This window comes from Leuresthes tenuis, unplaced genomic scaffold (genome assembly GCF_036924035.1).
Source record: "Leuresthes tenuis unplaced genomic scaffold, fLeuTen1.0.hap1 SCAF_19, whole genome shotgun sequence".
NCBI lineage: Eukaryota > Metazoa > Chordata > Actinopteri > Atheriniformes > Atherinopsidae > Leuresthes > Leuresthes tenuis.
In genome coordinates, this window is record NW_027325373.1 from 8,493,178 (window position 1) to 8,517,300 (window position 24,123).

General features: G+C 37.7%; 2 protein-coding genes across 2 annotated transcripts in view; both read left to right on the plus strand.

The window, feature by feature from the left end:
• Positions 1-24,123, plus strand: part of LOC140277444 (cytochrome P450 26B1-like) — a 452,169-nt gene that overhangs the window by 423,519 nt on the left and 4,527 nt on the right. The gene's annotated exons all lie outside the window — the stretch shown is intronic.
• Positions 12,484-24,123, plus strand: part of LOC140277442 (matrix metalloproteinase-17-like) — a 62,838-nt gene continuing 51,198 nt past the window's right edge. The window contains exon 1 of the mRNA XM_072372469.1: positions 12,484-13,037. Within this exon, the coding sequence (XP_072228570.1) occupies positions 12,903-13,037 (135 nt within the window). The 5' untranslated portion in view covers positions 12,484-12,902. The remainder of the gene's footprint in view (positions 13,038-24,123) is intronic.

Below are 24,123 nucleotides of genomic sequence, written 5' to 3' on the forward strand. Positions count from 1 at the left end.
TGTTACAAGATCTCAAACGTCGCCATGGTCGAGGTCCTGAGATGTCAAGAGTCAACATCACCACACAGGGAACCTTTAAAGTACATGTCATCATGCAGCGAGAGGTCAGTTTTGTCTCTATTGGGAGAAAAAAAAAAGAATCATTGTACAATCTTTGATGATTTGTCACAAACAGTGTTTTTTGCTCAGAACAAGTGTAGCTGCAAGACACTCCATTCAACATTCTACAGCTTTTGAAGAAGATTCTTTTATTCCATTCAAACTACTCTAGCTGAAGCATAATATCCACTAAAGGATTATTAAAGGACGTGTTTTCCCTTTAAAAAACAGTGACTGGTACCGTGAATTTTTGTCTGATAAAAGACAGTCATTCAACAACTGAAAAAAAAAAAGAACCAAGCTCTGTGCCTCGATCTCTCAACAGAAATGTTCTGAAGTTTGTTTACTTGCATTCTGATTATTCCATTAATAAGATATTTTACAAATGAATCAAAGGGGGAAATGGGATATTTTGAAAGCTCAAAGCAGAACATAATCAGAAATGTTCCTATGAATAAGTAATCATGCATATGGTTAAAGCTGTGTATTAATAAAGTCATGCAGCAAATTTCTCCTGTTCATTTTACTGGAGAGGGCCAGTTTGATCAAATGAAACCTATCACTTATAACCTGAAGCCTTTAGTAAGAACTTTAGTGTCAATATACAGCGTACGATTTAATAAAATGAAATTAGGCCCAAGTTTGTTTTTTTTTTTTTTTTAAATAGGCATCAAATGAGAACAAGTTAAAACCAGTGGTTACTTAATTTTAGACTGTCACATTGAGAGTAAATGGCCAAAACATTAAGACAGATGTGAGCTTTAAATGGGGGGGGGGGGGGAAGACAAAGTCATGCTCTGGAATAAGAGAAGCTACAGCTGTGATAATCATTCTAATGTTATCCCTCACAGTGACTTTCCAATTCCTTATGTTTACACCCAATTAATGTCTCAACTCAAGGCTGGCAGTTGGATGTGGATGCTTGAGTTCTTAAAATCTCTGGGGTCTGTCATCTCTAATAACTTTTTCGGAAAATGTGACAAAGTGGGTGAGTGACACCATTTGTCACCAAATGCAACATACTTGCAACAGTCTGTTAACCATATTAGTTTGTCTTGATTTAATTATTTCAGCTACGTATTAGGCAGAGGTCAGCAGACAAACTATCCTGGGTTTGTTTGTGTTGTGCTTTCTATTTGATGTTAGCTGAAATACATTAACATCTGTTAAATTAAGACACACCAGTGTTCATTTACTTAACTGTCTTTATTGTTTAAAACTGTCTAATTATTAACTTTTGTGTACTCACCATGTGTTCCAGGGTCAAAAGGAGGACGTACAGAATTACTTCCTGTATTTATAACTTTTGACTTAATTTGTGACATCACTGGAAGAGACCAAGTGTGAGGGACGATATTTGGTTTCGTTCAGTTATAGAAATTGTTTTTCTATTCTGTTTTTATGGTTGATATGGTTGTATACACCAGTTTACATAAGGTGTATCGGAAAGGTGTACTGCAAATTAGTACATTCATTGTACTGTCAGTGTAAACCTGCAGAGAACCCACCTACCCGTCTGGGTGGAAGAGTCCAAGGAAGCCATTTTATGATGAGGATCCTAAGGGTATTTAAGACCTGGCCTTTTATCTGAGCAAGAGAGGGCCATGACCATGTAGCTGGGTGCATGTGGCTTATTTATGGTTTGTTTGAGTTCAGTTATGTTTAGTTTGACAAGTTGACTGTAAGTTATGTAGTTTTTGTTAATACATACACAACCCAATACCTATTTTTTTCTCCATATATCATATGTCTTTTTTTGTCAGAGTCTGTGGCATCTCTGAGAAACACACAATATGAACATACTGTAGCTATTACAAACAGGCAAACCAGTCTGTTGAGGCAATTTGTTCTGTTGTCTGTTCATTTTCAGCAAGCTCATCCTTGATTAGCTAATGGGTCAGTTCTTATATATGGGACCTTTATATAAGGTCACAGTTGTGGTCCTTGAAATTTGGAATTTGGGAATTCCATCTTTATTGATTGATGGTTCACTATCTGATATTTTTTTCTATTATCTATTTTGATCTCTAACACACTAGCAGTCCACATTGACATTTTTTTATACTCAGACAGCCAACATTGTCATGCAGATGAAGCGGAAATGTATAAATAAATCAAATCTTGTGTGTTAGTTCTTTATCTTGCGAGTCTCTATATTCCAAAGAGAAAATCAAGACTGTCCCTTTCATATGCAGAACTCTACAAAAAAGTCTACTACTTTTTATTTATAGACCCACATTGAAAATGACGTATTTTCTGCCAGTTCTATCTATAATGATTTAGTCACATCTTACAATATTATTTTTAACATTTAGTCTGAACTGCAATATTGGAATTTAAGTTTAATATGAGAAATAAATACTGAACTTCTATATGCACTAACTTAGATGCTTAAACTTTTTTTCCCAGCATGCAGAGATGTGAAAGTGTAGCCTTTTCCTTTTTTTTTTACAACAAACCACTTTTTTTTCCCTCCAGGTCTAATCAAGTCGTATTTCTGCCTAAACTAAACAATTTCTGGTACCTGAACCTCACAAAATAGAGAAAAAAAAGTTGTAATGCCTTGAAATGTTTTACCCTATTACTTCGTCTATTATTCTGTCAGATCAAGCTTCAAGTGCTATTAAGACAGACCTCAAACATTAATCTTTGACGCAGATATACTGAACCGTTAACACGAGAAAATGTTAAGCAGGTTTCCATACTTACTGAATATTGTTTTACACGGTTTCAATTAATTGCTTTTCCAACAGAATGATGATTGTGTCCAGACAGGAAATATAATAATGTGAGAAATTATGTCATACTTGGCAGAATATTTGCACCCTGAAATACTGAAATAGTCTTTCAGGGAGCAGCTAAATTGCCTGGGCTCTAACTGGATTAAAAGAAGGCTGTAGTCTAATAGCTAGTTGGACAGTCAAAAAGCTGCATTTTGCATTAACTTGTTTCTGTCAGTGCCTTTAATGGTGCTCTTTTGTCTATGGCCTAATTCTGCCTGTTGAATATAAAGCACTTGTGTGGATGGCAAGGCATCAAAGTGATAAAAACCAACAAGTTATGGAAATTGTTTTAGTGCAAAATAAAGTGGTTTATTTTTCTTTGCACAGAAGATTTTTACTCACTACATTTGCACTTCTGAAAGGCGTGAGATTACAGCAACACACAGTGATTGTGATTTTAATTAACCATAAAAGGCATGAAGAATGGAATCCTTCTGGCATCTTTTGTCTGTGGAATCATTTACCAGCAGCTCTTAAGGATAGCAGGTTTCATTTATCAAATGAAAATCACTGTGAATTGATCAAGTGTATATTTTGAATATTAATATCAGCAAAGAAAAATAATCAAGTAGACTGTCAGTGAAACACATTTAAACATTTGCAACATCACTGCAGCTTAAATATTTATTAGATTTTGTACTGGATTCTGTGAAAATCCAGTGAGTAATCAGTAGCTCATATTTTTTTTCCAATGCAATTACCTCCATAAAACTCAGAGCCTGTTTATTGATGAAGAAAAAAGGTAACAACTTTTTGGAATATCTTGAGGACACTCATTCCCTTGGTGGTTCAAGGCAGAAACCACCACAGCAACTGCATAGTGCAATAACAAATGCAGACAAGCAGTCTGTCAGATGTTGTCTGTGCATGATCTGTAAGGAGGACATGAATTGCATAATGAGGAGGAACAAGGAGGACAGAAGAATAACTGCAGAACATTGCTTCTATGATGTATTACCTAGCATCATCCCCTCTGGCATGGCTCTTTGTATCTGTCAGGGTCACAGCACTGTTGAACTGCAGTAGATCAGGCAACACTAACTACCCTTCCTGTGCTGACACTTGTTAACACTGGAGAAAAGTGTACAGTAGCCCACTCTATTCCTGCCCTATAAGGAATGAAGATGAAACCAATTGATGCAGTTTATCTCATCCTTTGGAGCTCTGCACAAAAAACAGTGTCATGCTCTAACCAACAAAAAAAAGAATTAATATTCACTTGAGAAAAAACATTAACTAGTCCCATGTCCTTTTTGTGCAGATGGACAGATGTGAAACCTAAGAAAAAGAAGAAAAAAAAAACATTACCGCAGGGCAGGTATAGATGAGCCCCAGGCAGAGTTTCAATGAGCCATTTCCAAATCTAGGACACTACTCACAAAGCCTCCGGGCAGGAGGGACCATCAGGATTACTCTTCATTCTGTTGAACATCGATGAAGAACAGGAAAGGTGCATGTATATTGCATGTGAAACCTCTTGTCCTCTTTCATTTCACTATCCAATATATGTTGTTGTGTTTTTACATTTGAGGAAACAAAGGAGAGGGAAATGATCCCTATCGAACCTGCTGGTATTCATCTCTTTTACAACCTTAATGTAGTTTGTCTGCATGTAGCTCTCTTTAAGCTAAGATGATCCGATTTCATTATGTTGTGCTCCAGCTTGCCTGTAACAGATTTAATCAAGGGTCTAATCATCCTATTGCCACTAATCACACATACATCTTGAGATCAATATGCACTTCACACATGCAGAAGCTCTCAGCAAGAAAACGCCGCAGAGTGCATTGCATCTTGTGAAAAATGAAGCCGCTGGAGTGTTCCATGAATTAAACATGAATATCAGAGAAGTACAACTGAAAACTCCTGCGTCTTTGACGGCAAATGTAACCTGTAATGAATAATACATTCCCACGCTATAAATCCACTGAACAGGCCTTAATTTGATTAATCTAATCACTAATTAAGGGGGATAACTGAAGGAACACCCCAGCTTCTAAAGTGAATCTCAACTTTGACGAGGTACAGTATGATTTTAAGTAAGTAATGGACTGATGAATGCTTACTGCAAAAGTCTGTTTCATAGAGATTATGTTTTATTGTAGGCGGACTGAAGTGCCCTTTCTTTGCAGTGAATCACTCATTTGTTTATGCCATCACTTATATATCTTGTTTGACTTTGACTATCTGAATTTTTACAACTGCACACAACAGGTGTTACATAAAAAGTAGTACAACCTATATAAAGGAGTATAACCTGAGGAAATTGGGGAGGATATCTAGTGTGATATCTAGACACCTATTGGTGTAGCCTGCATATCTAGATGGAGTATGTCCCCAAATGATACGAAATGTTCTAACCAACCATATTCTCATATTACTTATTTTGGCAATACCTCTCAAAATCATGTCCCATAGTCCTGAGCTGACAAGAACACATTACTATGAGCAAGTTGCATTGCTAAGTTTGGTTTCAACAGGAAACTTAGCTCATTGCTATTAAGGTAGGTTTAATTAACACAGAAAAATCCACTCTGCAGTCTTTGATCCAGTGAGTTAGGAGGGGATATTAGTACAGGCTTTGATACAGCTGAGAATATTACAGGGAAGCCAAGCAAAAAAAGAACACTGAAGGCTGAAGCAGCAACCGCAAACCACAGACTCGGCAGCTGCCTTAGCAAGACTGTGACCTCAACTGTCTCTACTAAATTATGCTGCTACTTTCTGAACTGAAGCTAATGTTTTAATGTGCAACATAATGTGCAAACAATATGTCATTCTCTGGCAAATCAGTGGGTTCTGTCCTGGTTACCTGATAATGTTAAGTAATGTCATATTTCCAAAAACATTCCATAGTGTCGCTCATTCCATGTTGTATCCAGCTAATTGATTGCAACCAACTCTGAAGTAGTAACGGAATAGGGGAGACAGAGACAACATTGTCACTTTGCATCAGTTGGTTTTTAACTTCAGCTCTGAACACAGAAAACAACAGTTATTCTGGGACCTGGACTCATCTATAGACTTTTTGGCTGATCATGTGTATTTCAACTAACTCTGTCTGTAGACATTCGTCAGTTGTATCCATCTTCCCAGAACAGCTCAAAACCTCATCTCCCACAATGCCACCAAATCCAAACAGATGTAAACAAAAAATTTTATAATTGTATGATTAAATTGTAACTGATTGCAATTAACTTGACAGAGTAATCCCCAAGGTAAATTTAAATCATGTGGCAGCACTAATTGTAACTTTATTGTTGGTGCAAAGTGATAGTTCTACTTTTGCCCACTGAGTGCTTTTTCCACCACCAGGGTTAGTGTGGGACCAGTTTTCAGCCCAGAAATGTGAATTTACCACTTAGTTTTGATGCCGAGGAAACAGCAGCTCAGATTTTACCTCAGATTTTACCATCCTGTAGTTTTGACATGTTTCAAAAGGAAAATAAAGTTTTAATTAGGCCCTCTGTTTCACTCCAGTTGAACCAGAGTGCTGGTTTCAACAACTCTGTTTATGACTGTCTCATGATTGAACAAGTTTAACCAATTATCTAGTAATGTGTTAAAGTTGCAGTGCAGCCTATTGAATTTATTTATGTGTGTGTACAAATAAAACTCATTTAAATAGTCTATCTCATTCTGATGATTATCTCATTATGATTGAGCATCCAATCCAAAAGCCATCATTCAGAGGCTTCTGACCATCTGAACTTCTTTTACTGGTGATTTAACATTTTGCTTGGCAAGATGCTGACAATGGACATTCCATAGTTATTACAAAGCTCGTATTTTTTTTTCTTTACCTTGAGCAGCCAGTTCTGGGCTCTTTGCCCTCTTGAAATTTATCTCAAGTTTTTACTCACTCACCCTCCAGCTCCCTTCCTTAATTTTTACACCTGAGCTCCTCGGCTATTCTTTGCATCTTTATACATAATCTACTTTCTTTCTTTTTTGATATGCTGTTACCTCCTCTTGTAGGGACTAATTAAAACACCTGAGGATGGGGCTAGAGTCTCTGGTCACAACTATCACAGAATGGAAGGGGGAATTGTTTCATGTGGTAACATCCATCTGATCTATTGCAGTCCGGAGGCTGCAAAGTGTAGAAAGTGAAATGTGTACATGTCAAACTGATGAATTGGTGAACTGCTTTTTTTTTTCTGACTGGAACACTAGCCCAGCTGTTAAGTGGCCCACCAGGAATCCTCTTACAGCTCCAGATTGGCCTCTCTGGCAGCGTCCACCACTATCTCTCATACAGTGAGTAGGTAATAAGATTAGCACAAAGGTCAAACAAAGGTACAAAGTTATGGGGGGGTGAGACAAGTACAGCAAAAGTGAGAAGACAGTTTAAACCCCTTGTAAAAAACTGCTAACGTTTGATCAGATTGACAGGTTTGGTCAACAGTGGAGTGTCATCAACCTCCTTAACATATTGGCTGACCTCATAACAAGTGACAGTTGACAGTACATACATGACAAAGTGCCACAACAAAATGAGCGTACATTTGAATCCTCTTCAAGTAATATTTAAAAACAGAGTATCTCCAGTTATGATGAAGAAAAGTTTAGACTCTGACTGAACTGAAAATAAATACTTAAGTGAGTCGACAGCACATTGAGTCAAAGCTGTATTTAATGTTCTCCACATTACAGAGACACAGCTTCACAAAGGTATGAGAAAGCTTTGCTGATTACATTGAACTACCACCTTGTCATAGTTACTCAGCTTTATTAGTCCATGTAATGTGTGTGCACACATCAGGGTTTTCCATATTTGACTTCTGAAAAGTGAAACTATACTGACTCTGAGTATAGTGTATACTGACCCTGCAACCTATTTCAACCTTTTTCCTAAATTCCATTTTATGCTGTCAGCATTTTGTTTTGGTCACACACTTACATTTGCAGCCCATCTGAAAAAAAAAACTGAAATAGCTACCGTTTGTTGGACGCAACTGAAAAATTAACCTTTGTAGCGTTTGGTAACCATTGTGATACTTGAATGTGATCCAAAACCATGATATTTTCCTAAACTAAGTAGTTTTCTTGCGTTCTTGGTTTATGAATCCATGTTGTCTGAAAACATCATGGCAAATAAACACTGGGATAACATATCACGTCAGATACAGCACTTTGAAAGTTGTGTTGGGAGGCACGAAACAAATATACAGGATCACAAAGTTCACTGTAGTGTAAACAAAGATTTTTGTTTTGTGACTATTTCACATTTTTTCTTTTAGATGAGGTTGGTCTCCTGTGAATAATCCCATAATTGCCAAATGCAACCTACCTCTATTTACAAATAGGAGGGAAGCTGAAAGTCATGTGCTGCAAAAGCAAGCAAAAATCACCAATGCCTTTTTCCATTACACTCACCCTTTCACCTTTTGGAGACTGCGTTTACATTTGATGATCTTGGTGTTTTCATTCTCAAAGACAAAAAAAAAGTTCCCTTGACCTGTACACAGCAATGTAAGCCCCAAATGTAAGCAGTCTGAGTAGGGCATCAGTAATCACCCAGGCCTTTTATAAGGAGTGCCTCCCACAGGTGTCAGTCCAATTATGGTGAAGTATGGACAAGCCAAGATAAGTTTGGTGAGTACACACTCACTGCTAGTACAATCATGGCAGTTAACCCCCTCCCATGACAGTTCACCCCATAGTTTACATGTACACACAAATAGAAGGGTTTATCAGTGTCAGTAGGATGCATCCTTTGATGTATGTATGTATGTCTGAATGTAATTTCTTGGATGGTCTTCAAAAGGCCAGACAACTAACCACTAGCAATTTACCTGTTTCCAAAGTTAATCAAGGTTCACATCAAAATTCTTTGTTTTCTATTTGTTGTATATTTGATTGTTGACTATTTTGTGCTTCCTCTGCAATCCCAATATTAAATGACAATCATATGAATTATGGATTATGTTCTAAAGCAAATCCCACACACAGATAGTGAATATAAAGGCTGAGAAAGACTGTGAGGGACTCCTTATGTATTCTCACTGTATATTTAATGGTGTGCAGCCCCGAGCACTTGTGGACTCTACAAATGTTGCACATTTAAGTCTATGAAAAGGTAAGGCTGGGAAATAGAGAATTTGAATGGGACTAATAAGAATAAGGAGATGAAGAAATAGAGTGAGATGCTTTTAAAGCAGCATAAATTGATTAATTATAAGTGATCAGTTGCCATAACTGATTTTAAAGTCAAGTTAAATAAGTTAAATAAACACTTTCGGAAATGCTTACTTGCAGTACATTTGATATTTAAATGGTATTTGCATTCAAGTTTGCAGTCTTTAAAAAAAAAAGATAAATAAAACACTAAAAACGAAACATTGTGTGAAGTAATAGGAAACAATCTTGTGCTATCTTTAGTTTTTAGAGCAACAGAACCAACAAATGAACAGTGTTAAGTTGAAATAACATTTTTAGAGAACTGATCCATTAGTAAATTCCAGCTGTAAGGTCAATGAGACAAATGATCTGATTGGGCAAACATAGGTTATATGTAAAAGTCATATGTAGCCAACATGACATTACTTCCTGGCTCGTGGATTCTCACAACCTTGAGTTGTGTGGCCATCATCACAGCAATGGAAAAAATTAGATTAGATGGAATATCAATATGTCTTTAGAGATGTTAACATGGAAATTCAAGATGTCTGTAGTCAGCTTGGCAAAAGGTGCTACAACAAATATTTAAATTCAGTGCATTAACAATAGCACAAAGGAAAACTCAATTCAGCCCATGTCCACTCTGGCCAATGGGTTTTTCCAATAATTATATAATCTGATCAAGGAAATGGGTAACACTTCAAAGAAAAAAATAGTCTGAAGATGGTGAAACACTTCAGGTAAAATGTGCACAGCATGATAAGATGGAGAAATGCATGTTTTAACCTTACCTTAATGTAAAAATGAATGACTGAAGCTTCTTTGTGCCGGCAGGCATGCTGAGAGTCTCAACATTCAGATGCTACAATTATCGTAATGCAGCGGCTGGTGACCAATTTTACTGAGACTGGAAGCAACACTAACACGGAAAACTTAATTCTGCTGTGAAAAAATGTTTTTCATGTCTTTTTCCACAGTTGACAAATGAATATTTTAGGGAGAGTTAATTTGTGGATATATGTCTATCCTTGCTAAAGATGAGGGCATGAAGAAGAATTCTCACCCTCAGAATATTATCTAAAGGTCTAAAGATTTTATTCTATTTCAATAGTATCAACTGATCAGTCTGCTAATTTGTTAGTTAACATATACTACAGGGGCATGTAGCTCTTAGTAATGACTAATTATTGCAACATGTACCTTCATTGCCTCGTGGATTTTAATACCATGCAAGAAATAATACATAAGTGATTTAGTATTTTCTACAAAGACGAAAGGAGCCGCCAGATAACATATTTATTTATTTTTGGAATAATTATCTCTGCAGCTCAGCATATAGTTTTTTCTTTCCTCTGATGTTTGTTCAAATATGGTGAAAATAGAGGAGTAATGAGAGATACAAAACAAAATATCCATGCTTTTCAGAGACATAAGCAGTTTCTCTACTTCACTGACCTACCTTCTGCTATTATGTATATTGCATTGTGTGTAGTTAAACTCTTTTTAAAAATGCACACATTTTCACAAAGAAATCTGTATGTTTTCTTGTACACAATCATTTGTAATGGTGTTTGCCCCCTTTTTCTGAATAACTGATTTATCTAAAATATTTGCATGTACTTAAAGAGCACAAAGATGATAGTGTACAGACTATATACATAATTCTGATCAACTGAGGTTTGAATTAATAAAAAAAACTGACATACTGATGGCTATGATCAAATTTCAGACCTGCCATTGATGATACAGTAAAGGAGCTATCTAAACAGTCATGTGACTTGAGGCTGTGTTTAAAGTTTTAACTGTAAAAAACATAATAAATCCCTTTGTTTCCATTCCTGTCTGTTGACATCTCTGAGTTGCTTTTGCTTCTTATACTTAAGACCTCATCTCCTCTTGAACCAGGATAAATTCATGCTAATTATTCCAGCATCAAAGACACATTTCCTCACATCAAAACTCACTTTTCAAAACTTATTAAATATTATAGATATTTTAATAATTACAAATGTGAGTACATCTGTGATGCAGGGGCCAAGCAGTTCAGAGAGCAGTTGCCATAGCGACTGGATCCAATTAAGTTAAAAGCATGGTTGCACAAACTGATAAAGATAATAACAAAAACATAAAGTAGATATTATACAAATTTTAAGAAATACCTTTTGAGATTAGTATGATGATCGAATCCCACTTTTTTCCATGACAAACTGTAGATGAGAAGGTGAGTTCACACACGAAGTTTCGACACAAGGCGTAAAACCTTTGCTGAGATATGACCTGCCTTTGTGATGTCTCTGCCAAATTCAGTTGGACATGACCATTTTCAATATCTAAAATGAATATGCTGTATTTTTTAAGGCTTTGTTTTCGATGACTGTCTCCCCCATTCTTCATAAAAAGTGGGAACATTTTTTTTTCCTCCTGTCAAACGTGTCAAACTTTTTTAATAGAATCCAAAGACAGAATAATAGACTGAGTCCTTTAAAGGATCCTTGACATCAGGAACTAGCCTTCTGCAAGAGGTAAAGGATCCTTCCTAAACTTTGAGAAGCACATTGTACGTAAAAGTCAGAGAGTAACCATAGTATTATAGTTTATTCCAAGGGGTCCATAGATAGCATGTTATCTATACTGGTTATTGCAACTATATCATCATATTTTTCCCCCAAAATTACAAGTGTGTAGGCTCTCTAGGATGTTGCCAGAAGCAAATTCAGGGTGTTTAAAATAAGTATATTTGTTTTCCATTGGGAAAATTTTCTGTATATTTCAATGTGAACAAAGGTTGTAACCCACCATCCCCAACAGCAAACTAGCCCAATAACTTTTAGGGTTAGGCTAACTATTGACAGGTTTCCCATTCCTTACTTTCTTTAAGGACCAAATATACTGACCAGGAGAAGAGGAGGAAACAGTTACATTCAGGAGAACAAAGTGGTTCCATAAATATTTTTCCTCTCGAGGTCCCTGAAGATGGCAATTTAGCATTGCCTAGTTGACTCAAATCTTAAGACCCTACTGGCTCCACTGCTAAGCAGCTGCCCATGGGCAAGATTAACGTTTTACTAGATTGATGCCTTCTTTTCCCAAGTTAGAGGCACGCAACAGCACCGAAATGCAGAAGTAACAGTAACAACAAGCCCCCCGGTCTCATGCTTTGGAGAAAAATTCTGAATTCAGATTTCTTATTATGTTTGTGTAATATTTCTAATACAGATAAAAAGAAATCCCAGCAGTCCACTGGTTCAAAACCGAGTTCCTTCCGAGGCATATTATACCCACTTAACATCGACACGTTTCACTCTTGACGATGATAGAGCAACACTGACAAACTGTGGTTCGAGACCAAACCATAACACCCCCCGGACTCAGATTACGCAGGACGCACGTCATAAATTCACCAGTCTGCACATGGGCTGAGAAAGGCTCTGCACTCCCCTCCTCCTCATACCTCATTCCCTCCTCTTTGAATCTTGTGGGCTATCCGCTCCACGCTGTGTGCGTCAACGAGCGGTCTCCTCAGTTCGGAACAAAACCTCAGGCAGCTGCTTTCGCTTCTCACTGCTCGAGACTGCACAGTCAGGAGCGGAGCGCGCACGTCTCACTGCTTGGATATTTACCTCAAATGGACTTTATATGAGCCAAGAGTACACAGTGTGTTTCCACTGATCAGGATCCCTTAGTTGAACATTAAAAGTGACGTTTTGTTAAAGTCAAACTTGAAAATCTTGAACGTCCCTACCGCCACCGGTTTTCATGTGTTTTACGTGTTTGCGCTCAACAGTGAGGTAGACTTACTCGGGCAGGTTTCATAGAGTCGGTGTGTGATTTATCCCGTGGATGCGGCTGTCGGGGTTGGTGTCTGAGCCCTGCAGGATCAACCTGTCATAGGGCATCATGATTTCTTCAGTTGTCCACATGTGGATGAGGAATATCTCCCCTGAGATGCTGCTGTTGATGCCGATATTGTGGTTTTTACCGTTGAATGCAGCGGCTCCTTCTTTGACTACTGAACAGCTTGACATGGGGGTGGTAAGTTTTCCATCTTTTTCTAAGTGGGGGTAGGAAGTTTCGCTATGTGACCCCTTTTGGTGTTGAGTGGACAAGAAGTTTTGATTCCTCCAATGGGCATTCAATGCACTGAAGAATCTTTGCTCACTCTTGTAAGTAGGCAGTCACCCTATTTTATGTTGCGCTGTCTGGCATGTGCCGTCCTCACAATTTGATATAACACCTCACAGCATTTATATTCCTGGGGGAGCTTTTGCCTTGCAGGTTGATTCTGATAATGGGGGGGTGGGGAGAGCACTATTTTCCGGCTTAAATCAGGGCTTTTATAACGGCTTGCAATAAATAAGTATAAATATTTTTGCCTTGGCTGAATAAACCTCCTTCACAGCGTGCTGACATAGCTTATACATCCAGCGTCAACGGGGGTTCACAATGACAACCTGAGCCATAAGACATTATTTCCCTCTCTCAGTCATGGCAACAACAAAAAAAAAAAAAAGAAGAAGAACGTTGGCATCCCTCAAATAAGGCTGTTTAAAATAAAGTACGATGGAGACCCCTCTGGCTCCACTGCCACACCAATTAAGTGATGTATTTTGACTACTGCAACGAGAATTTGTTAACCTTTACAGGATGTGAGCTGGGGATTTAGTACAATAGTTTGGTCATTAATGATGATTGCAGCAGACGTGTGTAGCAGATCATATGAATGTTAGATTTTGTGTATGGATATTGTATGATATTCTCGATGGAATCATCCCATGAACTTTACTCACATGATTGCTATTAGATAATATTTACACCAGTAGATTAGACTCACCATACTTCCACTTTGTATACAGAGTTTAATGAGCTGAGGACCTGCAGATAAGATGTCTTGTCATTACCAACTCTTGAGACAGCACTCTCATTAGCTGTTTACATTAATGTTGACACTGCAAATCAATGTGATGGTTTTCTTGTTTTGGTGTGATACAGAAATAATTAGACTTCCAGGTCACATTAGGTGCTCAAAGTGCTGATGAATTCATGTTTTACTGACATTCATCCAGATGTTCTCTTCTTGTATGAGTATCATTAGCTTCCATGTTTGTCTTGTGTTTCCGTGGGTTACACACTAAGCTTTTCGACCAAAATAAGTCGGTTTTCAGAGATATTGCTGAGGCATTTTTGATGGTGGACCTGCCCCATGTATTTCTGGTGGAAGTGCTGCGTGAAGACAGCCATTCATCTTCTTCAGGTCTGAGAAATATGTCACATGGTGTTGGATAAAGAGGAGCACTTTCTGTCCTCACCTGCACATGAAATCAGGTATTGTTTGTGGTGCCTGACATTTGTTTCTAATGTAGCCCTACAAAATCTTACACAATGTTTGGATACTTTCGATTTGTTGTTTGAGTGTGTGTGAGCAGACAATTGCGCTCCTTTACATCCAGCAGAAACATTGCCTTCAAGTGCTCATCAAATTCTGTACGCTCAATATTCACCGCTGTTTGTTTGAGAAAAAACAATCTAGACTTTTTTTTTGTTAAACTCCTCTCCTCAGTCATGTGTTAACATTGGCTCTCCACCATTTAATGCAATGCAACTGGTTTGTATGAGCTCCTGTACAGGGAACAGCTGCCAACAATTTTTTTCCTTTTTTTGGGGGGGGGGCTATGAACCAAAACAGGGAGCTTAAAGCAGCTTAAAGCTGCAGAAATCTCAATCCTCACTGTGATCATTTCAGAACAAGTAAACACTTTTCTTTTCATCAGAAATCATATGACTCACTGTTAACACAAAAATCTAATTCTTAGGGGCAGGTTTTAATGTAACCATGAAGATAACAGATATTTAGATTTTCAACAGCATATATTATCATCACATTTTAAACTAAAAGATATAGAAATAAAAGAAATGGCTGTTTTAGCATCCATAGAAGCTTTTTTCATTCTTTACTATTAAATCACCTAATTATTTTCTCAATAATAAGCTATCTGTTTCATTTCCACTCTTAAGAAAAGAATGAAGAAATTTAAATCCTCTCACAATGCACATTGGCATCTTCACACTTCATGCTTTGTCTAATAAAAAATCCCAGAAACCCAGTAAATATTTAATTTACGCTCACATAAAACAGATAAAATACACAATTTGATTTCATTGTTTGAAATATTACCAACCTATTAAAACTTCCTCCCACACAGAATAATCTTTGTTTACTAATGGATTTATCACTTCAGCTTCATTTAGATGTTTCTATTTGTAGTGTATAGTGTGAGTGTAATTACTGTTTTCAAATGCAAAGACAGATTTTTTCCAGTTGTCTGTTTAGGGATGCGAGTGATGCGAGCTGGGCGGCAGACTGACAGATGTGCGACCTGCTCCCCTGTGACTAACTGATTGACTTTTAAATAAGACTGTCTCCCGCATTGATGAAACTGCACTCAGCTGTTGAGAACAGGTGGATAATTGGTTGTTGAGGGTTTCAGTGGCCTCTCGCATCTCAGCCCATTTGTGTTCATAACTGCCATACGTTTGGGACTCGGCCTGCAAACAGTCATCTACCCCCAGAAGCATGTTCTGATATGCAGCTCTGCTGCTCCACAGTCCCATCACACTTCAAAGCCATCACAAAGCTTTTAGTCGGGCTTGAGTGCCGATTTTATCCGTCTCTCTTTGTAATTACTGTACACAGTGTCCGTAATTAACTGCGCTTCAAACTTAAGCTCAGCTCCGAGGCATCCGTTTCCAGCTTTGCTGTTATCTAGCACTGTGCATCACTGCAGAGCGCTGATTTGCAATTTCAGCATTTGAGGGAACTCCTACACAACAGCAACAATGTTATCTGCACTATGTGTGTTCCTCTCAGTCATACTACTTTACCGATGACGGCTGGTTTCAGTTCTAGTATTGAAAGACTGAGTTTCTGTTTGCTTTCAGCGATAGTACTGCACTTGTTATAACAGCATAGCAGAAATCATGAGGGTCAGGAAGGCTTGCCTTCTTGGGAAATATCAGTGGTCACATAACTGACTATAAGTAATTCAGTGTGCATGAAAATTCTTAGTGCTAAATAGAGGCTCTAAGAAGTTTTAAAAGACTTCATACTATGCATTGCAAAGTTTGGTCCTCTGCCATCTCAAACCTTTCAAACAGCTGTCAGTCAAGGTGTAGAACTTTCCATAATAGCCATGTTTTGACTCTGGATATTTTGCCAAAATCTATTTGTACAGTGTTTATTTCATTACAACAGCAATTTCATCTGATAAAATCTACATGCGCATGAGTTAAAGACAGCAGATGTTCTATGATTTCACAAAATCTGCATATAAAATTATCATTTAGAGCAAAGGTCAGAGGAGACAGAATGTCTCTTTTTTTTCACAATAATAACAGCTCATTTAACGGTGCTGCTGTTTATACTAAGTGAGTAAATCAGAAATAGAAAGAAGTGTTCCTCATTGGTGAGGCAAGAACTCAATGCCTCAGTTACACTGGAGACAGTTTGTCCAAAAGGTCGCAAGCTTGATGCAAATAAATAAATAACACATTTACCAAAAAAATCCACGATAAGTGTCTGAAAAGTTGTCACATCTAATGATAAAATGGCGAAGTTGGCAGCTGTAGATGTACGATGTACACAAAAACACACAAAAAATCTAAAGCCAAGTGCGTCATGAAAGTTAATGTAATGCGAAAGATGTTTGAGACATATTTCTTTACTTCCAATGCTTAGCTGAATCTAGTAGGTTGATAATGTTAACTGCAATGTATTTTGTTCGCTCCATTTGTTTGTGATTTGTAAGGAGTAGTTCATGGAGGCAGGAGGTCTAGCCACAATTCCAATCATCAGAATCTCATGAATTTTCTACAGATTTTTAAGCTGTTTGGTTTCTTACAAATGCCAAATGTGTATTATAAAGTCAGATTTTCTTACCAAACAGCTTTAGTTTTCTTCCCTTATCCCTCCTGTGTTTCACTTGTAAAAGCTGTTTCATAACACAGTGAGGTGACCACATCATCTGCCTTTAACCACTTCATCTTGTTGACATTTGAAAATTTCCGCGTAGGATTTTTGTAGGATTTCTCTTTCAGTCAAGGAGATTAGATATGTCTGATTTTTATACTCCATGTGTTACAAGAAATAAAAGCAACGAGTGTGTGGTGTAAGGGTCCTAAGGGGACCGCCATTCCCTCCCTGCCAGCCAGCCTCTAATTCTCATTTGCCTCATATTCCCTCAATGAGAATACCATCTGGTCTCGTGTCCATTGAGTATAGAAGAAAAAATCAAAAGCCTATTATAAGCCACCCTCCTCCAACCACTTCTACTACCACACCCTCATCTTTTCCCTCCCCACTCAACCTCATAATACTGCTCTCATGCAACTAGCCTGCTCAGCTCTGCTGCCACCACTCCTCATTAGCACTTCCTTTGCCTCTCTAAAGTGTAAATTTCACCAGCATCATATTCTTTTTCCCTCGGTTTTTCAGTCTCCTTCCTTTAGTTTTCCTCCGACAACCTAGCCTGGAAGCTTTCTTTTAACCAGCACATTGTGCTTCTTCTGATTACACCTGGAGGCCCAGGGATAGAGGGGGCTCAAAGAGACAACGAGATACAGAGGCAGTCAGGGGGAAGTACAATGGAAGGATTGCTACCAAGAAATGAGTGATCAATCAAAAATGGATAAGAAAAGAAATATAAGCGATAAGATTATTCTATATATTTGTATTTCTCTTCATTACTGTGTCATGCTGGAATATTAGAACATTTTGGTGCCACTTCTCTTCCTCCATCCCACTGTGCAATCATTCTATTTGTACTACTGTACAGAGTGACTTTTATCCAGGACAAAGCACTCATTTTCTTGCTTGTGACATTGGAGGTTCCGATACAATAAGTTACAAAACATAGAGCAGCGACTGACTAACATTTAATATGCAACATATTCTCAGTTTCTAAGGAAGAGTGAGACACTGTGGAACTCAACCAGTCCTTTAAAGTTTTCCTACCCAATCTGTCATCACAGCTTTGGAGAGTGTCAAATTTCTCTCTAGACTCACATGTTTCTGAGGGGAATGTCAGAATTGTTAATAACCTTTGAGTCTGATTGTGCAAGGATCTTAAGGCATTTTATTGGATGCCAGTGTGACATGGTTATGTGGGAGTTAAAGGTAACTGCACCAACACTTCTGCAAGATGTTTTCAGTCTCTGACAACACCTAGTCCATTTGGAGGCATTCTTGGTTTAAACGTCATATCATGGTCCAAAGAACTTGTTGAATAAGTAGCAGGTCATAGATTTCTGTTGTCTTTTCAAAGCAGTAAACCTGTGTCTATCCCTGAGGTCCTGAATCTGTCTGGTCTGGAGCCAGATTCACAAGAACAGACTGGGACTGTTATTATAATCTAGACAGTCAGATTCATAGATCAGATATGCACAAGAATTTGAGCTATTTTTACATATAAAATAATTACACTTTGGCCTTTGTTTCAGAGTGTGTGCAGAGAGGAGAGGCTGGTGTGTGTTGTGTCAGAAAAAGTCCAATCAATGTTCTGTGCACAGCTCCACAACTAAACAAAAATTGAACAATTATAGAACCTAAATTGAATTGTGAATTGGCTGCCATATATAAAACAAGGTTTAGGTGTGGGAACAGCCTGTTCTCACTCTGGCATTGTGGTTTTTGTTATCATTTCAGTAGGACCCCTTGGTGTCAAAAATAGGCCAGAAGACAATGGAACTGTATATTTACGCAATGTGTTGGGTCAACATTAGGACATATTGTAGTGTAAACAAAGTCAAGTCTTTCCTAAAGGTAACCAAGTAGTTTCCGTGCCCAAGAGGGAAATCGTGACTAGAGGTAAAAAGTAATGAGGGAAAACGAGGCAGAAAACGAGGAAGTGAAGAGATAAGAAAACCGGTCTCAAATTTAGGTCCTATGACATTCTTTCCCCCAACTGTCCGTCCAGCTTTCAAAGAAGTTGCTCATCATTTGTTCACAAATAAATGTTCCAGATGGCATTTGCTGGCAGCATTTTGTTATTTTTCTGCGGCAGATGTGCGAGCGCACAGATGCCAGATGACACTTAAAATCTGAGAGATACAGGCTTTAACAAAACAGCAGTACTTGACCCCCTGGGATGAGAACGGGTTGGTGGGAAACACTGTAAAATCATTCTCTAAACTCAAAACCTCAGTTGACCATGTAACCACATCAAAACACTTAGCTCAGTTTTGCTTTTGCAGAAAATGGCAGAATATTACCATTACTGGAACATTTTACTGGAAATACAGACAGAAACAGAAAACAAAATGTTTTTAGCAAAACCAAAGATGTCCTGACAAAAATCTGTTTTTATTTTCTTGTAACTGTGTAAGTTAAATGCAGACCTCCCAACACAACTGAGCAGACTAAAACATCTTTGTAAAACTAACCTCTTCTGCTCCAGGAAAAGGCTTTCATGTGTTGCATGGACATTTTAGAGTTATATATGCTATGTTCACTCTTTGTCTACTGTGTAAAATTTCAAGTACTGGATTGAAAAACTTGTGGATGCATGTTATCAGTTAATTTGCTTTTCATGTGAAAGAGAAGTGGAGCTATCTTGAATGTTGTCTTAACAGTAGTTCTGTCTCATCTATTTCTGTTTGATTGTACAGCAGTGATATATGTAATATTGTGGCCAAGTGAGAACTGTTTTTTCCGTAACAGAGCTGCACGCAATGGTCTTTTTCCATTGGCTTGAACTGACTTCATTATTTATGCAGGCCCTCTCCAGGGCTCCCATATAGAAAACCTCAAATCAACTCCATGTGGACAGTTCTATTTTAACTTGCGGAGCCTCGCCTTCCCTCTTGTCTTTGACCACATCAAGGATCTGGTTGCCATTGCTATTCAAAAGACTGACTAGATCTTGTAATTACAGTGGTTTCTGGTATGTGCTGGCTCGTATGCTGAAGCCTGAAATAATCTATAGCTTTGCCAGCCAAACTGCCAATAGACCGCTTTAATAGCTGGATCAAGAAAACCCAAAAGCAACAACAACGCTACCCTGAAATTACTTGCAGAAATTGGCAAAGATATAATAAGTGTGGCTTTGTGTGTTTGCACATGTTGTTTCTTCATGATTGTGTGTTTCTATATGCATGATTGCTTCTTTGTGTTTTAGAGTGATGGTCAATGTCACACTAGTGATCTCATAGTTTGTCTCTAAACACAAGCCTCTTGCAAGCAGAGTGGTTGATTGAAACAAGGAAAAGGGAGCAGATGAGAATGATTGCTTATCTTCTTTGGAGTCAACTTCAAGACATGGTTATGTGCTCATGATCCCTTTTCTCTGAAGGTCCAAGTCAAACGAGGAGAATTACAGGAGCGCCAGGAGGACCGAGAGAGACTGAGTAGGTGGCAGAGATAAGCTGCAACTCCATTCAGCTATCACATGCAATTAGACTAATTTCACCAGTCCAAAGCTGATACTTAAGTTCCTGTCAAGTGAATTTAATGTGCATTTAAATACAATAGGAACTAAAGACTGTGTGAATTATAATTTGTTTAACTGTGTGAAGGACAGCCTTGACTGGGCTAAATTGTGTGTTTGGGTTTATGTTAATAATAAGTCTGGGCTCTTTTAGGCTCTAGTTTAAAATAGAACCAACCACATACTGAGATGGACATACAGAAGCAACTGTGTACATATCCGGTGTGTATTTTTGCTTGTGCATACTCACTGCAGCCATGCCAGTTGCTAGCATTCCTCAGCTAAAGCCAGAGAGGCATTGTAAGTATCACTCTAGTAACATGTAGCACCTACTGTCAAGGCTGCTACATGTTACTAGTGTGTGTAGAGGCCGTCTATAAATATATTGTCACATATGTATTCTATCATATATTTGAACCTAAAAAGGCAGTTATAAAGATAGATCCAATCTTTAAAGTCCTCACATTGAAGGTACGGAAGGGCAATTGGGGTTGGATCATGTTACTTTTAAATTTAAGGAGCTACTAAATGCAAATTGTGTAATATCAAATATTGAAGCTTGTGGTGTATTTTTATAAATGCAGGTTTTTCTGTGTTTTGGCATATTGTTCACACACACTTTTTGGTCACTGAAAACAAATTCAGAAAACTCTATAGGATGAATTTATTTGTGCGAACAGTCGAAACTCTAGCAACATCAGAATATACATCATTGCCGACTTTGTTAGACATCCACATTTGTGATAATACCTTCACCTGAAGTTTATACTAAGATGTATGTCATCTGTGCACTACAGTAGGATCACGCTTGACAAAGACAGCTTTTGGATGGTTAAGACAGTTTTGGCTTATTATAATAATTTCTTTTTTTTAAATCTGATTATTTTATCCCAGGTACATGCAGTATGCTGCTTCTAATTCCTGCTGAGAGATGTAGTACCATTTTATTGTTACTGGTTTCTTTTTTCCATCTCCTTAAAGTTCATAGAGATTAAACATTGACATTTCTCAAGGTTGATGCAATGAAAAAGAAGCAAAACACACACTGCCATCAGACTTTTGAACTCAGATAACTGACTGTTGGACATACTCAGAGACCGGTATTGGTTGACACTTAGACACAAAGAAGTTGTTGGGGACTGACACTGACAGTTAGAGCTGGTATAGTGCATCTGTTAACTTCACAGCCTTCTCTTTTATCCTCTCTATCAAGGGACACTGGCCAAGTTTTATTTAGTCCTTGTGTGCTGGGCTTTCTCTCAGTACCATGCCGCTTCACCACCCACTGAGAGAAGAACTTCAAAGAGGTTTTGGGGCTTTTCCCCCTCAGTCAAGCCACTAAAAGTTAGGTCTGGTAAATGAATTCCAGTTACTCTGGGTTGTTGTAATTGGCTCCATCAGTTTGTTTATCTTTAATCTCTTGGTGTTTTCTTTTTTGATTCTTTTCTGTTCCATTGTTTCCTACTACCAACCTCAGTCAAATATCATAAATCATCCACCATCCAACCCACGTCCTGTTATGACATATAAATGTTTGACAAACATACTAATGGAACTGAAACTGTGTAGATCCATTTTTAGAACTAGGAGAAAATACATTTTCTGATTTCATTATTTAGGCCTGCTTTTATATTGTTTTCTTTTCAATCTGACAAGCTGGTCTCAGCAAAGAGAATCATGATGATGATGATCCCTGAATATACATGAAAACAAATTGCAATAAACAAGATAGCTATTGTTTCATTCTCCAGAAAATTTCTGGGATTCATGTTTAGTAAAAAGAAAAGAACATGTAAATTCATCTTCTCAGCCTCTTAACTTCAGTCTTTTATATTCTGGCTCCAACTTTTTCCTCTTCTTTCTCTCATCCATTCTGTGGCTTTCTTTCTCCATTGGTTTTTCCTCTGGTTTTTGGTCTCTTATTTCTCTAGCCTCTTGTTGTCATTACCTCCCCATATTCCTCCTATTGTCTCTGCTTCTTTACCTTGACATCTTTCTCCTCACCATGCTCACTGCTTCCTCCAGGAACAGACAGGAACTGAGTCTCAATTCTGTGTAGAACCAGCCAAGCCAAGCCAAGCCAAGGATTAAATGATTCCCTTACAGATTTTTAATCCTCACTGTCATGTACTCACACATTCAGGCATGCAAATTGGGGCAGATTTTCTTCCTGAGTGTCTAGGAAACGGCATTCACGTGACAAACTGAATGCAACTGGGGGTCAGAATGAGCACATCCTTCAGAATATACTGCATTCTTTTTACAAGTCAGATTTGTCTCCCATTAAATGCGCATCATTCACTGAAGTGAAGTGATTGTTCCAGCAGGAAGGCATCTGGCCAACTTCTTTGTGTCTAAGTGGCATCTGCTTTACTGACTTCTATAATATGATATTCTTTCCTCCGTTTTTCTATCTTTCCTGTTTATTGCATACAATCAATTGAATGTGGTTTAATTAGAACTAATTCTATGTGAAAATAAGGTCTTCTTACTAATATTTTTTTTATATATAAATAAGAAGCTAAATATATACATCCACAAATAAAGTTTTTGCTCTCTAGAGAAGTTCTTATTCCTGCTAAACTGGAAACTACTTCGACTTTTGTGTCCACAATTGGGATACAGAAGTTTAAATGCTATATTCTTTATAACTCCTTCTTCTTTTGGAGGCTTTTCCACACATCACTGAAGCAAAGGTGGTGCTATGCGCTACATCCGTTCTTGACACCTTGCAAATACTATATTATAAAACATATACACAACTAGTGCTAAATATTTCAAATTGACCAAAGAAAGCCCTGGTGTGTATGTAGGTCACTTCAGGGAAAAATAAAACTCAAGATCAGTTCTGATTACAGATAAAATTGTCCTTTGAAAAACACAACTTAAAATATGTATTTTGGTCAGAAAAGGTAAGTAAAAGTCATTAATATGAATGAGCTTTGTTAGTGTGCATAATTTGTCAATTTATGTCAATTTTAGAGTTGACATTGCATATGCCTTCGTTATGACAACACAAGTTAATTATATACTTGAAATACATACAGCCGCTATGCATGCATTTAGATAAAAATCCTGCTTAAACAGAGTATCTGCAGACTATTTATAACACACATAAAGTAACTTGGAGCAGTCTCTGGTCTTTAGAATGAACTCACTGTTACTTAAAACTAACTCATTATGATGTGCATGTATGATGGTTAAATGGAATCCAGTTCAGAATTTAACTTTTCTTAATTTTGCCTTGTTTCAGAGTTAGAAATGAACATTTCTGCACAGAGTATATGATACAGGATTAAATGGATCTAAAGTGAGTTCATTTTTTAATTAAACTCAACCAGTATAAAAGCTTTTAATTTCTTAGCTCTTGCAATTGTACATATTAAGTAATGTTATGTCTTTGGTGCGATCAGTAAACTTGCATGATATTTAACATATAGTGCAAATCTCAGTATTATAACACTTAACTAACCAAACTGGGCCAATGGATGGAGGTGGGGGCACAATTGTTGCCCTTTTTACATGTGGGTTCCTCACTATCCGCAAAAATTATATCATTAACTTGTCATTGTTCCTCTTTGGTAATTCGCACATACCAAAGAGAGAGGGATCAGCATAACGTTAGTTTGTGTCTTTGTGCA